Source organism: Tenrec ecaudatus, chromosome 13, assembly GCF_050624435.1.
Source record: "Tenrec ecaudatus isolate mTenEca1 chromosome 13, mTenEca1.hap1, whole genome shotgun sequence".
Classification (NCBI taxonomy): Eukaryota; Metazoa; Chordata; class Mammalia; order Afrosoricida; family Tenrecidae; genus Tenrec; species Tenrec ecaudatus.
The window spans coordinates 15,919,563-15,937,052 of NC_134542.1; the positions used below are offsets into that span (position 1 = coordinate 15,919,563).

The window sequence follows — 17,490 nt, forward strand, 5'->3', positions numbered from 1 at the left end:
GCATTAAAGAATTAGAGGAAAGTTGTATGTTTCAATGGCGTTATACTGCACCCTGGATGGCTTGTCTCTTCCTTGTGACCCCTCTGTAAGGGGATGTCCAATTGTCTATAGATGGGCTTTGGGTCTCCACTCTGCAGTCCCCTCATTCACATTGATCTGATTTTTTGTTCTGAGTCTTTGATGCCTGATACCTGCTCCCATGGACACCTCATAACCACACAGGCTGGTGTCCTTCTTCCATGTGGGCTTTGTTGCTTCTTAGTGAGATGGGCATGAGTTTATCTTCAAGCCTTTAAGACCCAGATGCTATATCCCTTGATAGCTGGGCACCATCATCTTTCTTCACTACATTTGCTCTTTCTTCACCACATTTGCTTATGCACTCATTTTGTCTTCAGCGATCATGTCAGGAAGGTGAACATCACAGAATGCCAGGTTACTAGAACAAAATGTTCTTGCGTTGAGTGAGTATGTGAGTAGAGGCCCAATGTCTGTCAGCTGCCTTAATACTTAACATATATATATATATATACATAGATCTATTTCATTATCATTATATAAATATATTTACATAAGTACATGCCTGTATTTAGACCTCTATGAATGTCCTTTGCCTCCTCTATTTCTTTTTACTTTCTCTTGTCCCACTATCATGTTTGGCCTTCATTCAGGTTTCAGGGATTCCTCTCAGCTACATTGCCCTTGATCTAGCCCCACCAGGCATCCTATACTCTCCTAACCATCATTTTGAGGTCACTTGCTGTTCCCTTGTTTCTGGGTTTGTTGACATCGCCCTCTCTCCCCGTCTCCCCCAAACCATCAGTCCTGTTGTTTTCTCCTTCGAATTGTTTATCCCACCTATCTTATCTAGACAGACATGCAGAGACAATCATAATAAACACACACAAAAAAGACAGCAAAACAAAATAACAAAAGAAAACAAAACAACGACAAAAAGAAAAGCCTATTTGCTTATGCACCCATTTGTCTTCGGTGATCTTATCATGGAGGTGTACAGCCAATGATATGATTTTTTGTTCTTCGATGCCTGAAAACTGCTCCCCTTCGGGACCACGTGATCACACAGGTTGGCGTGTTCTTCCATGTGGGCTTTGTTGCTTCTGAGCTAGATGGCTGCTTGTTTATCTTCAACCCTTTAAGAACCCAGTCACTATCTCTTTTGATAGCCGGGCTCTATCAGCTTTCCTCACCACATTTACTTGTTCACCCACTTTGGCTTCAGCAGTTGTGTCGGGAGAGTGAGCATCATAGAGTGCAAATTTAATAAAAGAAAGTACTCATGCATTGAGGGAGTGCTTGAGTAGAGGCCCAAGGTCCTTCCGCCACCTTAATACTAAACCTATAAATATAGACACATCGATCTATTTCCCCATCCTCATATATATATTTGCATGTACATGTCTTTGTCTAGACCTCCATAAATGCCCCTTGACTCCCAGCTCCTTCCTCCATCTCCCTTGACTTTCCTCCTGCCCCACTACCATGCTCCGTCCCCACCTGGGCTATAGCTATATCTCTTCTCTACGCAACCTTACCCTTGATCATTCTCCACCAGGTCTGCCACTCCCCCCTCATAATCAAATGTGGTGAAGAAAGCTGATGGTGCCCGGCTATCAAAAGAGATAGTGTTTGGGGTCTTAAAGGCTTGAAGGTGAACAAGTGGCCATCTAGCTCAGAAGCAATAAAGCCCACATGGAAGAAGCACACCAGCCAGTGCGATCACGAGGTGCCAAAGGGACCAGGTATAAGGCATCATGCAATATATATATATATATATATATATATATATATATATATATATATATATATATATATATATACCATAGTGAATGAACGGGAAGTGCAGAGTGGAGCCCAAATGTCGACCACTGGAGATCCCCTCATAGAGGGGTTTAGGAGAGGAGATGGGTCAGTCAGGGTGTGATGTAGTACCGATGAAGAACACAGCTTTCCCCCAGATCCTGGATGCTTCCTCCCCCCAACTACCATGATCCGAATTCTACCTTGCAGGGCTGGATAGGGCAGAGGTTGTACACTGGTGCATATGGGAGCTGGAGGCACAGGGAATCCAGGGTGGACGATACCTTCAGGACCAGGGGTGTGAGGGGCGATGCTCAGAGAGTGGAGGGTGAGTGGGTTGGAAAGGGGGAACTGATTACAAGGATCCACTGGGAGATGGATGGCAGAGAAGGGGGGAAGGGAGACTCCGGATAGGGCAAGATATGACAAAATAACAATCTATAAATTATAAGGGCTCATGAGGGAGGGGGGAGCGGGGAGGGAGGGGAAAAAAAGAGGACCTGATGCAGAGGGCTTAAGTGGAAAGCAAATGCTTTGAGAATGATTCGGGCAAAGAATGTATGGATGTGCTTTATACAATTGATGTATGTATATGTGTGGGTTGTGATAAGAGTTGTATGAGCCTCTAATAAAATGTAAAAAAAGAAAAAAAAAGAAAATGATTAGGGCAAAGAATGTACAGATGTGCTTTATACAATTGATGTATGTATATGCATGGATTGTGATAAGAGTTGTATGAGCCCCTAATAAAATGTTAAAAAAAAACAAAAGAAAAGCCTATTAATTGCTTGTTTGTTGACCTTTAGGACTGTTTTTCCAGTGGAGTCTGATGGGGTGCCATGTCCTGGCCTCAAAGTCACTTTTAGGTGTTTTCTGGGGACTTCATTATGTTGCTCCCCTTGCTGCTCTGTGGCACACCCTAAGTGTTTTGCCCCAGTGTGGTGGGTTCAGATTGGGCACAATTCCAGCACTGTGTCTCCAGTTTTGTCCCCTGTAGTGCTATGGGGGCAGTTGAGTTTTAAGAATGTAACACTTTATCATTTGATGTACCTTTTAAAGTTGTTTGAGTTTTAATATGTTCTGCTTTCTTTGCTGTTGATATTTTACTGTTTTATTTGGTCACTATTGTTGGTTTTGCTGTTTCTAGTTTTATATGAGTTTCTGTATGTGAAATTCAGCACAGGTACATATATAGACACAAAAACTGGATTAACAATTATCCAGGCGCATGGCAGGGGAGCGTCAGAGGGAAATGGGAGAGCTAGCAAAAATGAGTATGAGGTAAAAAGAAAATATTCTAAAATTGATTGTGGTAATGAATGTGAAAACCCTTCTTAATAGGATTCAATTATTGAATTCTATGTGAATTAGAATGTTATGTGAATTATATGTCAATAGAACTATTTTTTGAGTAAATAAATGTTGACTTCAGTTGGCCCACATTCTGTATTTAAATGTCAACAGTTTGATGGAATCATTTACTGCTTCTGAGTGGCATTATCTGCCTAAACATCTATGGCTCTAACACCAGGGAGCCCTCCCTCCCTTTGTCTCAGTATTTTAGACAGGGCATTATTGATTACAAGTGAGAGGTCAATGATACACAGTTGGAGTCACTGGCTGGGCTTCCTCCTGCTTTTTTGGGGGGGAGGGGCTGAGTGCTACCTGTATCTCTGTCTTTAAAATAACAGAGGAGTTGGGTTCAAACTGTTCTGTCCATCTGGGCTGTGTCAACTTGGCCTGGTTACACACAGCCAGAGTCTGTGAGACTCCATGGGGGCAAGCATAGATGCCCACATATCCATTAAACAATCTTCAGTAAATATTGAGTGTCTGAAATTTCCACATCCGATCACTGGGTGGAGCAAATGGTAATAAATGGACTACTCGTCACCTTGAAGCCCTGCAAAAGCCAGGCCTGGCGAGTCCACAAAGATTACAGTAAGGGAAGTCTAGGTGTGCAGGTCTACTCAGTTACACAGTGGGGGGAGGGGGGACTCATCTGGGTCAGAAACAGCTTGAGGGCAATGGATCATTTGTTGTTAACTGCCATTGAGCCAATTATGATTCCTAGTGACCCCATGTACATGGGGTCAGAGCAAAACACTGCTGGGGCCGCCCCATCCTCGCAATTGTTCTCCTAGCCGATCCCCCTGCTGCAGTCAGTGTTGAGGGCCTGCCTCACTTTTCCTGCCACTCTACTTTACCAAGCATGACGTCCTTCTCCAGGGACTGGGCTCTCCTGACAACATGCCCAGAGTATGTGAGATCGAGTCTTGCTATCCTTGTCTCTCTCTAGGCAGCGTTCTGGCTGTACTTCTTCCCAGATAGACGTTTGTGCTTTTGGCAATCCACGTAACCTTTAATATCCTTGGTCAGCACCATAATTCAAATGCATCGATCCTTCTTCGGGCTTCCCGATTCATTGAGCAGCCTTCACATGCATATGAGGCGACTGAGAATCCCAGGACTTGGGTCAGGCGCACTTTCGTCTTCAATGTAACTGCCTTGTTTTCAACACTGTAAAGAGGTTTTGTACAGCAAGTTTACCCAAGGCAATACGTTTGCTTTCTTGACTGCTGCTTCCATGAGCACTGGTTGTAGATGCAAGCAAGGCAAACCTTTGACAACTTAAGACCTTTCTCCATTTATCATGATGGTCCCTACTGGCCCAGTTACGAGGATTCGGGTCTTCTTCACATTGAGTTGTAAGCCACACTGGAGGTTGCGATCCTCGATCTTCATCAGCAAAACCTTCAGCAAGCAAGTGTCATCTGCATAGCAAACGTTGTTGAGAACCTTTCTCTAATCCTGATGCCACATCCTTCTTCATATAATTCAGCTTCTCTGCTGGTTTGCTCAGTATACAGATTGACTAAGCATGGGGAGAGAATTCAACCCTGTCACACACCTTTCCTAGTTTGAAACCATGCAGTGTGTCCTTGTTCTGTTTTCACAACTGCCTCTTGATCCATGTGCAGTTTCTGCATGCATACATGAAGTGCTCTGCAATTCCCACTCTTCTCAAGGCTGTTCATGCTTCCTTATGACCCACACAATCAAACGCTTTTGTACCGGCAACGAACACACAAAGAAGCTTCTTACTGGTATTCGCTGCTTTCAGCCATGATCCATCTGGCATCAGCAATGTTAGCCCTGGTTCCACGTTCTCTTCTGAATCTGGTCTGAATCCGTGGCAGCTCCCTATCAATGTACTACTGTACCTCAACCCCGCCCCCATCATCATCACCCCAGTACTGCCTTTCACTGAGGGCTAGACTAGAGCATGTGCACAAGTACAGATAAGAGATAAGCGCTCACAACGCACGGGATCCAGGGACAGGAATGGGGGTAGTGATACCAGAAGGATAGGGGGAAGGTGGACAGAGAAGGGGAGGAAGGCGGAACCAATCGGAATGAGCGACATATAACCACACACAGCCTCCAGGTGGGACCAACAACAGAAACTGTGGGAGAAAGGAGATAGCAGTCGGTGTAAGATATGAAAATAATAATAAAACTTATAATTTATCAAGGGATCATGAGGTGGGGGAGGGAAAAAAGAGGAGTTCATACCAAGGGCTCAATAAAAAGTAAACATCTAGAAAACAATGATGGCAGCATATGTACAAATACAGCTGACACCACTGATTTATGGATTGTTATGAGAGCTGGAAGAGCCCCCAATAAAATGATCTTTTAATTTTAAAAAAATGTACTGCTGCAACCATTGTTGGATGATCTTCAGGGAAATTTTACTTGCTTGTGATCCTAACGATATTGTTGTATAGCTTTAGCAAATTTTTGGATCACCCTGCTTTGTATTGGTTACAAATATGGATCTCTTCCAGTGAGTGGGCCAAGTCGCTGTCTTGCAAATTTCCTGGTTCAGGCAAGTGAGTGCCGTCAGCGCTTCTTCGGCTTCTTGAACCATTTCAATGGTTATTCTATCAATTCCTGGAGCCTTGTTTGGGGCTAGTGCGTTCAGTGCAGCGTGACGTCTTTTTTCAGCACATTGGTTCTTGCTCATATGCTTTGTCCTGAAATGGTGGAATTCGACCAGTCTTTTTGGTACGGTGACTCTGCATATTCTTTCCATCTTCTCTTGGTGCTTCCAACATCATTTAATATTTACCCATAGAACCGTTCAATATTGCAACTCGACGCTTGAATTTTTTCTTGAGGTCTTTCAGTTTCAGATACACTGAGCGTGTGGATATGTTCATTTTAAAATATGTTCACTGCATAAGGCCGGAGTCCAAAGCCCAATTGAAAACCTGATGGGACTACTGCATTGTTTCTGACTTGAGGTGCCTTTCTGCAACTGAAAGCTTAGCTCCTGCACAAACAATAAAGCTTCAGCACTTCCTGCTTGCTGTAGGTGACTGTGAACTCTAAGTCTTCCTGCCTGCTAAGGTGGATGGAGTTACACTTTTTAGAAAAGTTCCTAGTCTTCAGATCACCAGCAGAAGCTTTATGGCATCTTATGAGTCTGAAAAATAAAGATTTCCATTTCGTGGACATCTGTGTCCCACTAAAATGTTTCCCAATACATTGCTAGCCAAATTCTCCGATTGTTTATGACCCCACCAACAGAGTAGACTGTAGAATCCACAGAAACTATTTCTGGATATCTTGAGTGTTTGATATTATCTCGGACCCTATGAGCTATCGAAGAGACACCCATCATTGCTAATAATTACCCAGCTACTCGTGTATAAGCCGAGCTTTTAGGCACATTTTAAATGCAGTTTTTGTGGTAAAATTAGGTGCCTCAGCTGATAGTCGGGTCAGCTTATACTCGAGTATATACACGGTACTTTGGCTGGTAAGACTGATTTGATTTCTCGAGACTGGGCAGTGAGCATCAGAAGATTCACAACAAACAGTAAACAAACAAACAAACATGTATTGGTGAGAGTAGAGGGGGGTTGGAGCGGAGACCCAAAGCCCATCTATGGACAATGGAGCATCCCCCCACAGAGGGGTCACAGGGAGGGGGTGAGTCAATCAGGGTGCAGTAGAGCACTGACGGGTCAGGCAATATACCTCTCTTTCCTGGAGGTCTCCTTAGACCCGCTATCACGACTTCTGTGCCGCCTCCCAATCTAGACTAGACAGGCACAGGCAAGAGAAAAAACTCACAACACATGGAACCCAGGAACAGGAATGGGAATAGAGATTCCAAAAGGGTAGGGGGTAGGGGGGGAAGAAGTATGGGGAGGGGGCACCGATCACAATGAATAGCACATAACCAAACACCCCCAGTCAGGGGGAAGAGCAACAGAAACCAGAGGGGAAGGGAGATGGTGGTCAGAATGAAATTTGAAAATAATCAACAATCTACAATCTATCAGGAGGCCACAAGGGTTGGGGGGGGGCGGAGAGGGAGGAGGAAAAGGAGGAACTGATCCCAAGGGCTCCATGGAAATTAAATGTCTAGGAAAGAAAGATGGAATATGTCAGATACAATTGATGTATGGTTTGTAACAAGTTGTAAGAGCTCCCAATAAAATGGGAGGGGAAAAAAGACAGCCTTGGTCTAAGAGCTGGAAGATGTTTCGTCTTGGTTTCACATTAAGCACATCTTTTTCTTTGATGTAGCCAGTGGTACTGAATGGGGGGGGGGTTGTCCCTTGCCCCAACCCCTCGAGTCATCTGGCAGTGCTTGGAAGTATTTGGGGTTGTCACACAAAAGGTAGAAGAGAAAGCATTCAATTGTCTTGGCTCTGGATGCTGCTAAACACTCGGAAATGCATAGGATAACACCCCCCCAAAGAGAATTCTCCAACCCCCAGTGTCAATAGTGCCAAGACTGAGACACCTTGCTGTAGCCACAAGCTCTGTATCTCAATGTTCATTCAGTGGTGAGAACGCATAAGAGAAACCTTAAAATCCTGATGTCTTGCACAAACGCATGCCATGTGAGCATAATTATTGCTGGAGGTCAGTGAGGTCTGTGCCAACTCACAGCTACCCCATGTACAACAGACCCGAACACTGCCCGGCCCTGTGCCACTTGTCAACCCCTCTCATCTAGGGTCTGCCTTCTCCCCCCGCTGCCCCTTTGCTTTACCAAGCATGACGTTCCTTCTCTGGGGACGGGTCCCACCTGACAGCATGTCTGAAGTCTGGCCATCCTCATTTCTAAGGAGTTTCCTGGCTCTGCTTCTGTCAAGACAAATTGATTTGTTCTTCTGGCAGTCCGTGGTATATTCAATATTCTTCGCCAACACTATGCTCCAAAGGCATCGGTTCCTCTGTGGTCTTCCGTATTCACTGTCCAACTTTTTTCATGAGGTGAGTGCCAATACCAAGGATTGGAGCAGGCGCATCTTAGTACTTAAAATGGCATCTTTGCCAGATGCCATTCTAGCATGATGTCAGAACCTTTTAAGTCACTGTTGGGATGAGAGTGTATAAGAGCTAGCAACTGGGTAGGGGGAGGACCAACAAAGCGTGCCATTGAGTCAACCGCAACTCGCAGTGATTCTGCAGGACAAGAGGACGACTCCATAGGGTTTCTAAGGCTGTCAATCTTTATGCGAGCAAACAGCCACATCTTCCCCCACAGAACCACTGGTGGCTGTGAACCACCTTCTTCTGGTGAGCAGCCACTGTGCCACCAGCACTCCTAGACGGAGCAGATGACAGACCACTCTTGTTTCTCTGGTTTCTGAGCTTTGTTTTACACTCTTTCCACATCAGTATTACGTTCCTGCTCATCCCAGCGTTGGTCAGGCCTGAAGTGGGAGAACCTCCAATGTGTGGACTTCCAGGGATTTCACGACCATCAGTCAAACGTGCGGTTCAGGACAGAAAGCAGTGTGGCCCCACTAGCGTTCGGTGTGTATAACTTTGTGTGAACTTGGTAATAGGGGAGACCAATGAAGAACTGAGGCATCTGAATTGTGGGGTCACGATGATCCCTGTGTACCAGGGACAGACAGAAGGAACAAATGTATCTCAGAAGAACATATGGCCGGAATGTCAAGTCAAGACTTCTTCTCACTTCCTTTGGATGTATTGTCAGGAAAAACTGGTTCCCGGGGAAGGATACCATGCCTGGGAAAGCAGGGGGTCTGTGATAACGAACGAGACACCCAAGGAGCTGGATGTACATGTGCTTAACCGTGTGGTTAGCCACAACCACAAGAGGCCTGGAGCGTTTTATTCTTTTGGACCCAGGGCGGTTCAGCTGGAAACGACTGGACAACCCGAGCAGGAACAAAAGCTAAGTAACATTCCATGACCAGACGCAGGCTGCCTCACAGGGTCCCCTCACCCTGAGCTCTGTGACCACAGCTCCATCATGAAATGAGACCCTTCCAAAGGGAGGCCCCCAAATCTCATTCAAAAAATGGGAGACTGAACTGAGAGGGAGAAAGCTAATGGTCGTCAATGAACGTGGCCACCGAGGTTTTCTTCTAACTTGAGACAGTGTTCACAGCTATAGTTTTTTTCACAGAGTGGGAAAAATAGGTTAACTTTCAAAGGTCATAGAATCCCTCCTCCCTGATGCATATATTTGTGGCTCCTTCCTACCCCTTTCCTTCCTTCAGTGGGCTCATTCATTCATTCATTCTCTATGCGGGCATTCCCTGGACGTGCCCCCACAGGGGGGCTGTTGAAAAGGTGGGGTATTTCCACGTGGGAACCCAGCATCTCACAAAGCCATCCTCTTGGCCTTCTTTCTCAGAGGACTTCCCTCTTCATAGGGCAAGGCCCAACTGGGAGAAACAGGGAACAGGACCTCAGGCTGGGAAAATCCCAGTTGTCCTCTAACTCACTGCCCCTGCTTTTGCCTGAGTGTCCACTAGAGAAGTGCTTCTACTTCCCACCCCGAATCAGTCAGACCTGTATTCATTTCAATAAAGGAAGGCCCATGGGGCACCTGCATGCTGTAAGTTTACCTGGAGGAAGTTGTGTGCCTTAGGGCCAGGCTAGGTTAACTTGAATTCTGAAAGGCTGTTTGACATCTTTGCCCTCCTAGCGACTGCTCTCCGGAGGGAGGTGGAGGAGTTGGATGAGTGGGTACAGTGAAGTGAAAAGACTGGACTCAGCTCTCGGGGTCAGGAGACCATCCAAACCTGGCGATGGAGCGGCGAATCCGTGTATCCTTCTATCTCAGCGAGTAATACGGCAGCGAGAACAAGGTGGTACCATTCAGCTCCAGGCTTTCTTTCCAAATGGTGAAAGGAGAATGGCCCACTCGCCATCCACCCCCAGAGACGCTGCTGGGCGGTGTGAGCTCCGCTCATCAAAGCAGAAAGCTCAGATGGCTGGGTGATCCCTGGCTCTTGCCCTTGGTCATAGAAATGAGATCACAGTTTTCGTCAGGGGATGGGACCGCCGCTGCCTGGCTGCCGAGCGGCTGCTTACCCGCCCTGAGCGGGTACCGCATTACATCACCAGTGAGCTGGCGCTGCTGGGGGGAGAGGAGGCGTCGCCAGAGACCCAGCCCCGGACTCAGAAGGATAAACACCGCGGAGTAACTGGGATCCCGAGGTGGGGATGGGGCGGGAGAGGGGCAGGGGGATGGAAAAAGCAAGACAAGATTTACTACCTCCCGGTACGGGGTGGGGAGCCTGTTTTGCAGGGGCTCAGCATCCTTAGGCAGCCGCGCCCCAAACCCCATTCCTCCACCTTCCATCAGCCCTCAATTCCCAATCTCTAATCGAGCAAAAATCGATACCCAAAGCGGCCAGCAGGGCCCAGGAGGCCGGGCGAGCCTCGGACAGGGTGGGACCGTGTTGCCAGAGTGGGGGCGAGGGGGAAGGGGGGAGGCGGGGGAGAAGCGGACACGCCGGCGCCCCCGCCCGGTCCTGGCAGCGGTGCCTCCCCTGCCCGGCGACAGCAGCCAGCGCTGGGACCCAGACGCGCCTCCGCCCCGCCCGGAGCCCAGGCGGCGGCGCAGGGGGGAGGAAGGAGCCTCACCTGGCCCCCCATGAAGGGCGGATCATGCCATGGCTGCTCCCACGAACGACCAAGGCGGCGACCAGAGCCCGGGCGGCAGCCCAGGGACCCCAGCGGGAGCCGGAGACGCCGCGGCAGCGGCAGCCAGGGACGGCGGGGGCGTCGGGGTGCGGAGTGCGGCGGCAGCGGCCCCCGGGCACCCCCAGCTCGAGGACTACGAGTGTAAAATCTGCTACAACTACTTCGACGGCGACCGACGCGCGCCCAAGCTGCTGGCGTGCCTGCACACCTTCTGCCAGGAGTGCCTGAGCCAGCTGCAGCTCCGCGCCGCCGCCGCCGCCGCCGCCCCTCCTGAGCGCCCGCCGCCCTGGCACGGGCCTCCGGGCGCCATCGCGTGCCCGGTGTGCCGCCACCGCACGCCGCTGCCAGACGGCCGAGTGCACGGCCTGCCCAACAACACCAAGCTCGCCGAGGCCTGTCCGCTGGCTCTGCGCGCCGCGCAGGACCCGCTGCCCCAGGACCGCCTCCCGCCCTGGCCCGCGCGCCGCCCCGCGCCCGCCCCGGCCCCGCCGCCCGCCGCCGCCGCCGCTGGGGCCCCGCCGCCGCCCGCCGAGGGCGCGCCCCGCGAGCCGCGCGCCCGCGCCGCCCTGCGCGCCCCGGGCGCGTACGAGAGCTGCCAGAACTGCAAGCGCGCCGCGCTCACCGCCGGCTGCGTGTGCGTCGTCTTCTCCTTCCTCTCCATGGTGGTGCTGCTCTTCACCGGCCTCATCTTCGTCAACCACTACGGCGGCGGCGGCGGCGGCGGGGGTGGCGGACTCCCCGGCGGCGGGGCGCCCCCCGGCGCGGCTCCAGCCGCCGGCTCGCCCTCGCCCTCGCCCGTGGGTCCCATCTGCCTGTCGGTGGCCAGTATCCTGGCGCTCTTCTCGGTGGTTGTCACCTGGATCATCTGCTGGCTCAAGTACCGGCCGGAGGGCACAGCCGCAGGCTCGTCCGGGGGCGGTGGCCCGAGGGCGCGAGCGGCGGCGGGCGGGGCGCGGCGGAGCGACACGTAGCGGGACAGCACTGCCGCCGACGCAGCCCCAGGCCAAGGGACGGTGGCTCGGGGATCGCGGGAGCTTCTGCGCCCTCTCCCCGTCGCCCCCACCGCGCGGACGCACGCGTCCTCGCCGTCCGGCCACCGCGGGAGTGGGGGGGTTCACTTTCCTGCCGCTCGGGCTCACGCCGTTCTCCTCCGCCTCCGCGCTGGACCAGACTGGAAACTGAGGAGGCAGGCTTGCTGCTGGGCAGGACCCATCTCTCAGGACCAAGCAAGATCAGCCTCTGCTTCCCGCACCCCCTTCCCGCTGGCCCCCCGTCGCTGCCATCCCGCCCCAAGTCAGGAAGTTGGCCTAGAGAGGAGGCTAGAGAAGAGGACATACGCTGGTCGCCTGCACTGGAGAAGTTGGCGACCGTGACTTTGGAGATTACGAGTGTAGGTGCGCGGGCGTGCATACATCTCGGCAGCAGGGGTGCGGGCTGGAATTATCCAGAAGAGTGAATGAATGTATGAGCCGTAAACGGAATAGGTTTCCCGGCTGCCGGCTGTGCTGGAAAGGAAGCGCGCCGGAGCGCAGAGTGATGTTCGCGCCCCGGGGGCACGGGCTTCAGCGGCGGGGCGTTAACCTTGGGCATCTGTGCGCGGTGGCACACGTGCTCTGCGCGCGTGCGTGCTCGGAGCCGCGGGCCGGGCGGCGGCGGTGCGCACAGTCTCTGGGTCCTCCCCGGCCAAAGCGCCGGGGCTGCTGCTGCCCGCGCCTGGTGTCTCTCACAGAGCCCAGAGGACCTATCTCCTGGAAGCCTGTGGTTGATGTCGCCGAGTGGTTCCTGCCAGGAAGTCATTTTCCCCTTCTGTTACTGGACTCAGTCAGGGAGCCCAACCAGCCTGCTCGCCCGCCTCGCTCCTCTCAAAACTGACTGACTGTTGCCCCCACCTGGAAGAAACGGAAAGCTCTTCGGGCAGAATACAAACGAGGTTTCCTCTTACTCCCCTCTTTTTTTTTTTTTTAACCCCCTTAGTTCGACTTTTCAAATGACTTATTTTCAAATCGACCATCCTGGAAATGTTTATGTATTAACATTTCCAGAGCAGTTTTTGATGAGCGGTGAGAAGTCCCCCCACCTTCCAGCCCCAATACATTTGGAAACGAAGAGCAGAAAAGGTTGCCTTGGTAAACGATGGAAGATTTTATACCGTGAAACAATTAAGGATTTTCAATTGCCTGATAAGATAGAAAACAGTTCCCAAAGACCGAATTGACCGACCCAGACCCATCTTCCTGCCTTTGATGACAAACATATATAGATGTAGATAATAGACATTTACCTGGCAGGGCAGGAATAGTATTTTGAATCAAGCAACTCGATATTGTTGAAATCACTGAAATGTTCACCTCCAATCACATGAGCTGAATAAGAGTACATACTTATCTCATTTTGTAACTAAAATGGTGAGTTGTGAATGTGTGGCATGGATGCCTTTTTTAAGAAGAAAAACCAACTATTCCAAATATATTTTGTATGAAAACATTCTTCATTCCATCTTTTGACATTTGGAATAAGACAGTTTTCATACTTCAAACTCCCAGGGACTACCATGGGTACACTATTATTCTTCATGCATTTATGTGAGCTGTCTGCATGATATCTTGACACGCATATTCTCTTCACTGAACTTGAATGGCACATCTGTACCTATCATAGGAGTGAAATAACTTATTGACCATTGACAAGAGGTATGGCTGCAATATGGTGTGTTTCATGGCTACATGTCTACATTGTCATGATAAACCCAAGAAGTATTTATATGGAGATCTGGTGTCATGCAATTTTATTTCATTGGTGAAATTATTTCAAACATTTCCTGTCCTGAAATGTGTGTCCCCATTCAAGTCCTACTTGTGCAGTTTGAACAGCACTAAGAGAAAAAATTCACACATGGGAGTGTACATCGCTAGGGGGGTGCTCTGTAAAATTGTCCCTGGGATTGAACAGGGTTCCCCGAAAGCCCATGGAGATCAGTTATGTTCTGATGGGGCGAGTGGCTTATGTTACAGTGACATTCATTATAACTTCAAAATGTGTTGTCCTTCTAGACGTCTGTGCTGTCCCATGACTAAGAATCCCAATTTTGGTTTGGTTTTAATTTATATACACCCAAGAGCTTCAGTAACTTTCACACTCATTCTTAGCTTTTAATCATAATGTGTCTCCATACATGATATTGAGATGTTCTTTGAATTTGCAACTGTTAAAGTGCACAAGTACATCTACACATGCATATGTGTGTGCACATAGGTGATGTGTCCATATAGCATATAGATGTGTGCAGACATGTATACATGCTGGTAGCATTTGACTTTGTGTATATAATCACATGTGCATTTTATACACAACTCTTTGCTGTTTCGTTCCCTTAAACCAAGAGTGTGGAAGTCTGTCGAAATTTACTTGGTTTATTAATGCTCCACAGGGGTAGTATATCAATGACATAAACTAGATTACCCTTCATACATGAGAAAGAGATCTTTGAATCGGCCTGATCACGATAGAAGCCACATTTCACTTTCATGGATTGCACATGAAATTTTCTCATAATGAAAAACTCGAGTTAGAATACTTTAATATCATTTTGATACAATAGCTAAACACCTAAACACAGAGGTTGTTTTCTTTGGCTGTGCTGCTAATTTCTGATAGTGCATGATTAAGAACGGAGTGGCAGGATAGGGGTGTGGAATGTATTTGCCTGGTTTCTAGTGGTTCTCTGACATTTAGGTGTCTCGCCCATTCTACAGTTTGACAAATCCTTTCCTGCATCCAATAGAAAGGCCTTCATACCCAGAAGGAATTCAAGTAGTGAAGAGATAGTTGGAACAATAGGAAGCAGTCATGTGTGTGTGTGTGTGTGTGTGTGTGTGTGTGTGTGTGTAGGAAGAGGGGTGTTCCTGGCATAGTGGAGGTCCTTTCCCTTCCCATAGCAATGCTTCTCTACTTGGGAGAGCTACTTGGATGCTGTCCTGGACATGTCTTCGGCTCCTTCCAGTCATGTTACTGCAAAAAAACTGGATCAAGTTGGCCTGCATACTCATCCAGGAACCCAGAGTCCTGAAGGCCCAGGTTCTGCCTAGATTCTGAGCTTGGATTTTAAGTGAAAGAAATGCATCCCACATGTGAAGAATCAAATGCTCAACCTCTGAATGCCTCCTGATCTGGAAAAGAGTGTTCCCGTCTAGAAAGAATATCCAGGTTGGGGTATGATGGTGAGTATTTGCCTGCAGGGGATGTGGGTATGAAGACTGCTCCTTACTGAGAAAGACCTTCAGCAATGTATTTGACCTCTTTGAGCCTCAGGCTCCTCATCTCTGAAATGGACAGAAAATATCAGATGCACTTATCTCATGGTACTGATGTGAGAACTTGTACTCACAGGAGAGTCTATGAGAGGATAAGCTTTGGAAATGAATGCATTCCTTCATAGATACATGGCCCTGATTTCATTCAAGTCGCAAGACTCTTAGGTCACTGTCCTGGAGAGGGCTACCCTAACCACTCTACATCTGGTGGGTATCTATCCTGCTTGGATTTCTTCTCTCTCTCTCTCTCTCTCTCTCTCTCTCTCTCTCTCTCTCTCTCATTACATGCTGATCTATACTGCAGCCTGAATGAAAACATCATGGTAGGAAACCTGTCTGCCTGGCCAGCCACTCCATCCACAAAGCTTACACCAATTCTCAGCACATAGGAAACAAGCAAACAAGAAAAGCAAGCCTACCGGCACCAGGCCTGTTCTGACTTCTAGCAATCTTTCCAAGACTGTACATCTGTATGGGAGCAGACAGACTGCTCTCTCTCCCTGAAAACAGCTAAGTGGGTTGCTCTTCAGACTCTGTGGTAGCAGCTCAACATCAGCACTGCCCGGGCTCTTCTCAGCACATAGTAAGTAGCCAGTACATTTTCTAGTGTTCCTTGATGGGAACGGGCGGTGACTTGCCTGGCCACCCCCATACTGCCCATTCAGTAGTCCCCTGACCCAGGTAAACAGTTGCTTTTCTCTACTTGGGAAGGATTATTATAAGGTGAAAAATGTGTGTGTGCATCTATCTATAGACATATATCGATGATATATGATGCATATATATTACATCAGATGTTTACATATATGTATATATGTGAAAGCACTTGGAGTTTTGAACCAAATCAGGACCATTCACATACATAACAGTGGAACTTTCATTGCATTATATCCCATTAATAGGAGCCACTAAAGAAACCAAAGGACATTTGGCCTCCCTTTCTGGTCAATTCCACACTGAGGTTTCAGTTTCTTGACTCAACCGATCGCCCAAAACCTGTCTAGTGGGAAGAATATATTGCAATGAAATGTCTTGCAACGGGGGCAGGGGGAATCTATTAACTGCCCCGTTGTTTGTTTCTCCCTGTCTTCGTATCTTTTCAAGCTTTGACATTCTAAACTAATTACTCTTTTATAGACTGTCTAATTCTAGGATTTCAATAACTAAGTAACTCCCTGTACTTCTGTGATCTAGTCTAGTCTCTGTGTTTCCTTAGTAGTTGCTGGCTAAATTCCCTTTAAGGCACAAAGACGGCTCAACCCAATGGATTACATCCCTGCTGAGGCTGCATTTCGCCCATTGAGATCCTGTCTTTCAGTGTGTCTGAGGGTCAGTTTGTTTGAGCAACAATCTAATAAATAGAGCAGATCTTTGCAAGGTGAGTGTTCCAAATGACTGCGGCCACATCTTGGTTCCAAGTGAGTAAAGGGTGTAAGTGATTGTCAGATCTCTTATAAAACTAGGTCCTGCCTTACTTCCCTCCCTCACCATTGATCCAAAGGTTTCTGCTCTGCTCCTTGGGCAGATCTTAAAGAATCAAGATCTTTAGAATCAAGTTATCTGTGATCTTCGTTGAGAAATGTCTCATCTCCCTTGGGTGGGAGTAGGGGTAGGGGATGTTGATGTGATAAAAGCTTGCTGGTTTTCTACATTTAGAAGGGCTCTTTGGAGTATTAAAAATGTCTATGGGAGGAAAGAGGCAGAATACGCAAAGGACACTGAACCTCGATTATTCGGAAATTCACCACCTAACTAACTAACCCAAGGGAAAAAGGGGGCTGAAATGTTGCCCAAAAGGATTTATTTCAACAGTTACGATCTTTCCAGAACCGTGGTCTTAGGGACCCTCCCAGCGAGCTCCTTCCCCACCAACTGTAAGCATTGTCCACCACACATTTAAATAATATCTATCTTTACTGCGTGGGCCTTTGACAATATTTCATGTGCCAGTCCGAGAGGGAGAGATCCCGTTTTCCTTCATGACTGATAGGTGGGTTTGGGGAAGTTAGAATTCCCAGTGAGAAAGTTGGTTGAAAATAAATTTGAGTCCACACTCTCTAAGCCTGGCGCTCTGTCCTCGGAGGCCCCGTACTGAATTCACCCACCACCGAAGGCCTTCCAGAGGGGAGCAGGAGCGGATATTCTCCTACCTGGTGGCACCTGGGGAACTTGAAAAAGACACCCATGCTCCATGCTCCCGGTTCCTCCCCCAGAGACTTCAACTTAATTGGCGGGGGTGGGGCGCGTCGGTATTTTAAAAGGCGCCCCAGGTGATTACACCCTTGAGTTCGGAGTTGAGAGCCATTATATTGCTCAACGCTTTTTATTGAAATGCGAGTGTCTCCCTAATCTCACTTTAATG

At 48.6% G+C, this 17,490-nt stretch overlaps 1 protein-coding gene across 1 annotated transcript; it reads left to right on the top strand.

Moving 5' to 3' along the window:
• Positions 1-10,787: 10,787 nt before the first annotated feature.
• On the top strand, positions 10,788-11,789 carry RNF228 (ring finger protein 228). Its single transcript, XM_075529910.1, has one exon. The coding sequence runs from the start codon at positions 10,788-10,790 to the stop codon at positions 11,787-11,789; it is 1,002 nt and encodes a 333-aa protein (XP_075386025.1).
• Positions 11,790-17,490: the final 5,701 nt, after the last annotated feature.

Bases quoted from the DNA above. Each gene is read 5' to 3' on its own strand.
- RNF228 (XM_075529910.1), top strand. From the start codon at position 10,788: ATGGCTGCTCCCACGAACGACCAAGGCGGCGACCAGAGCCCGGGCGGC.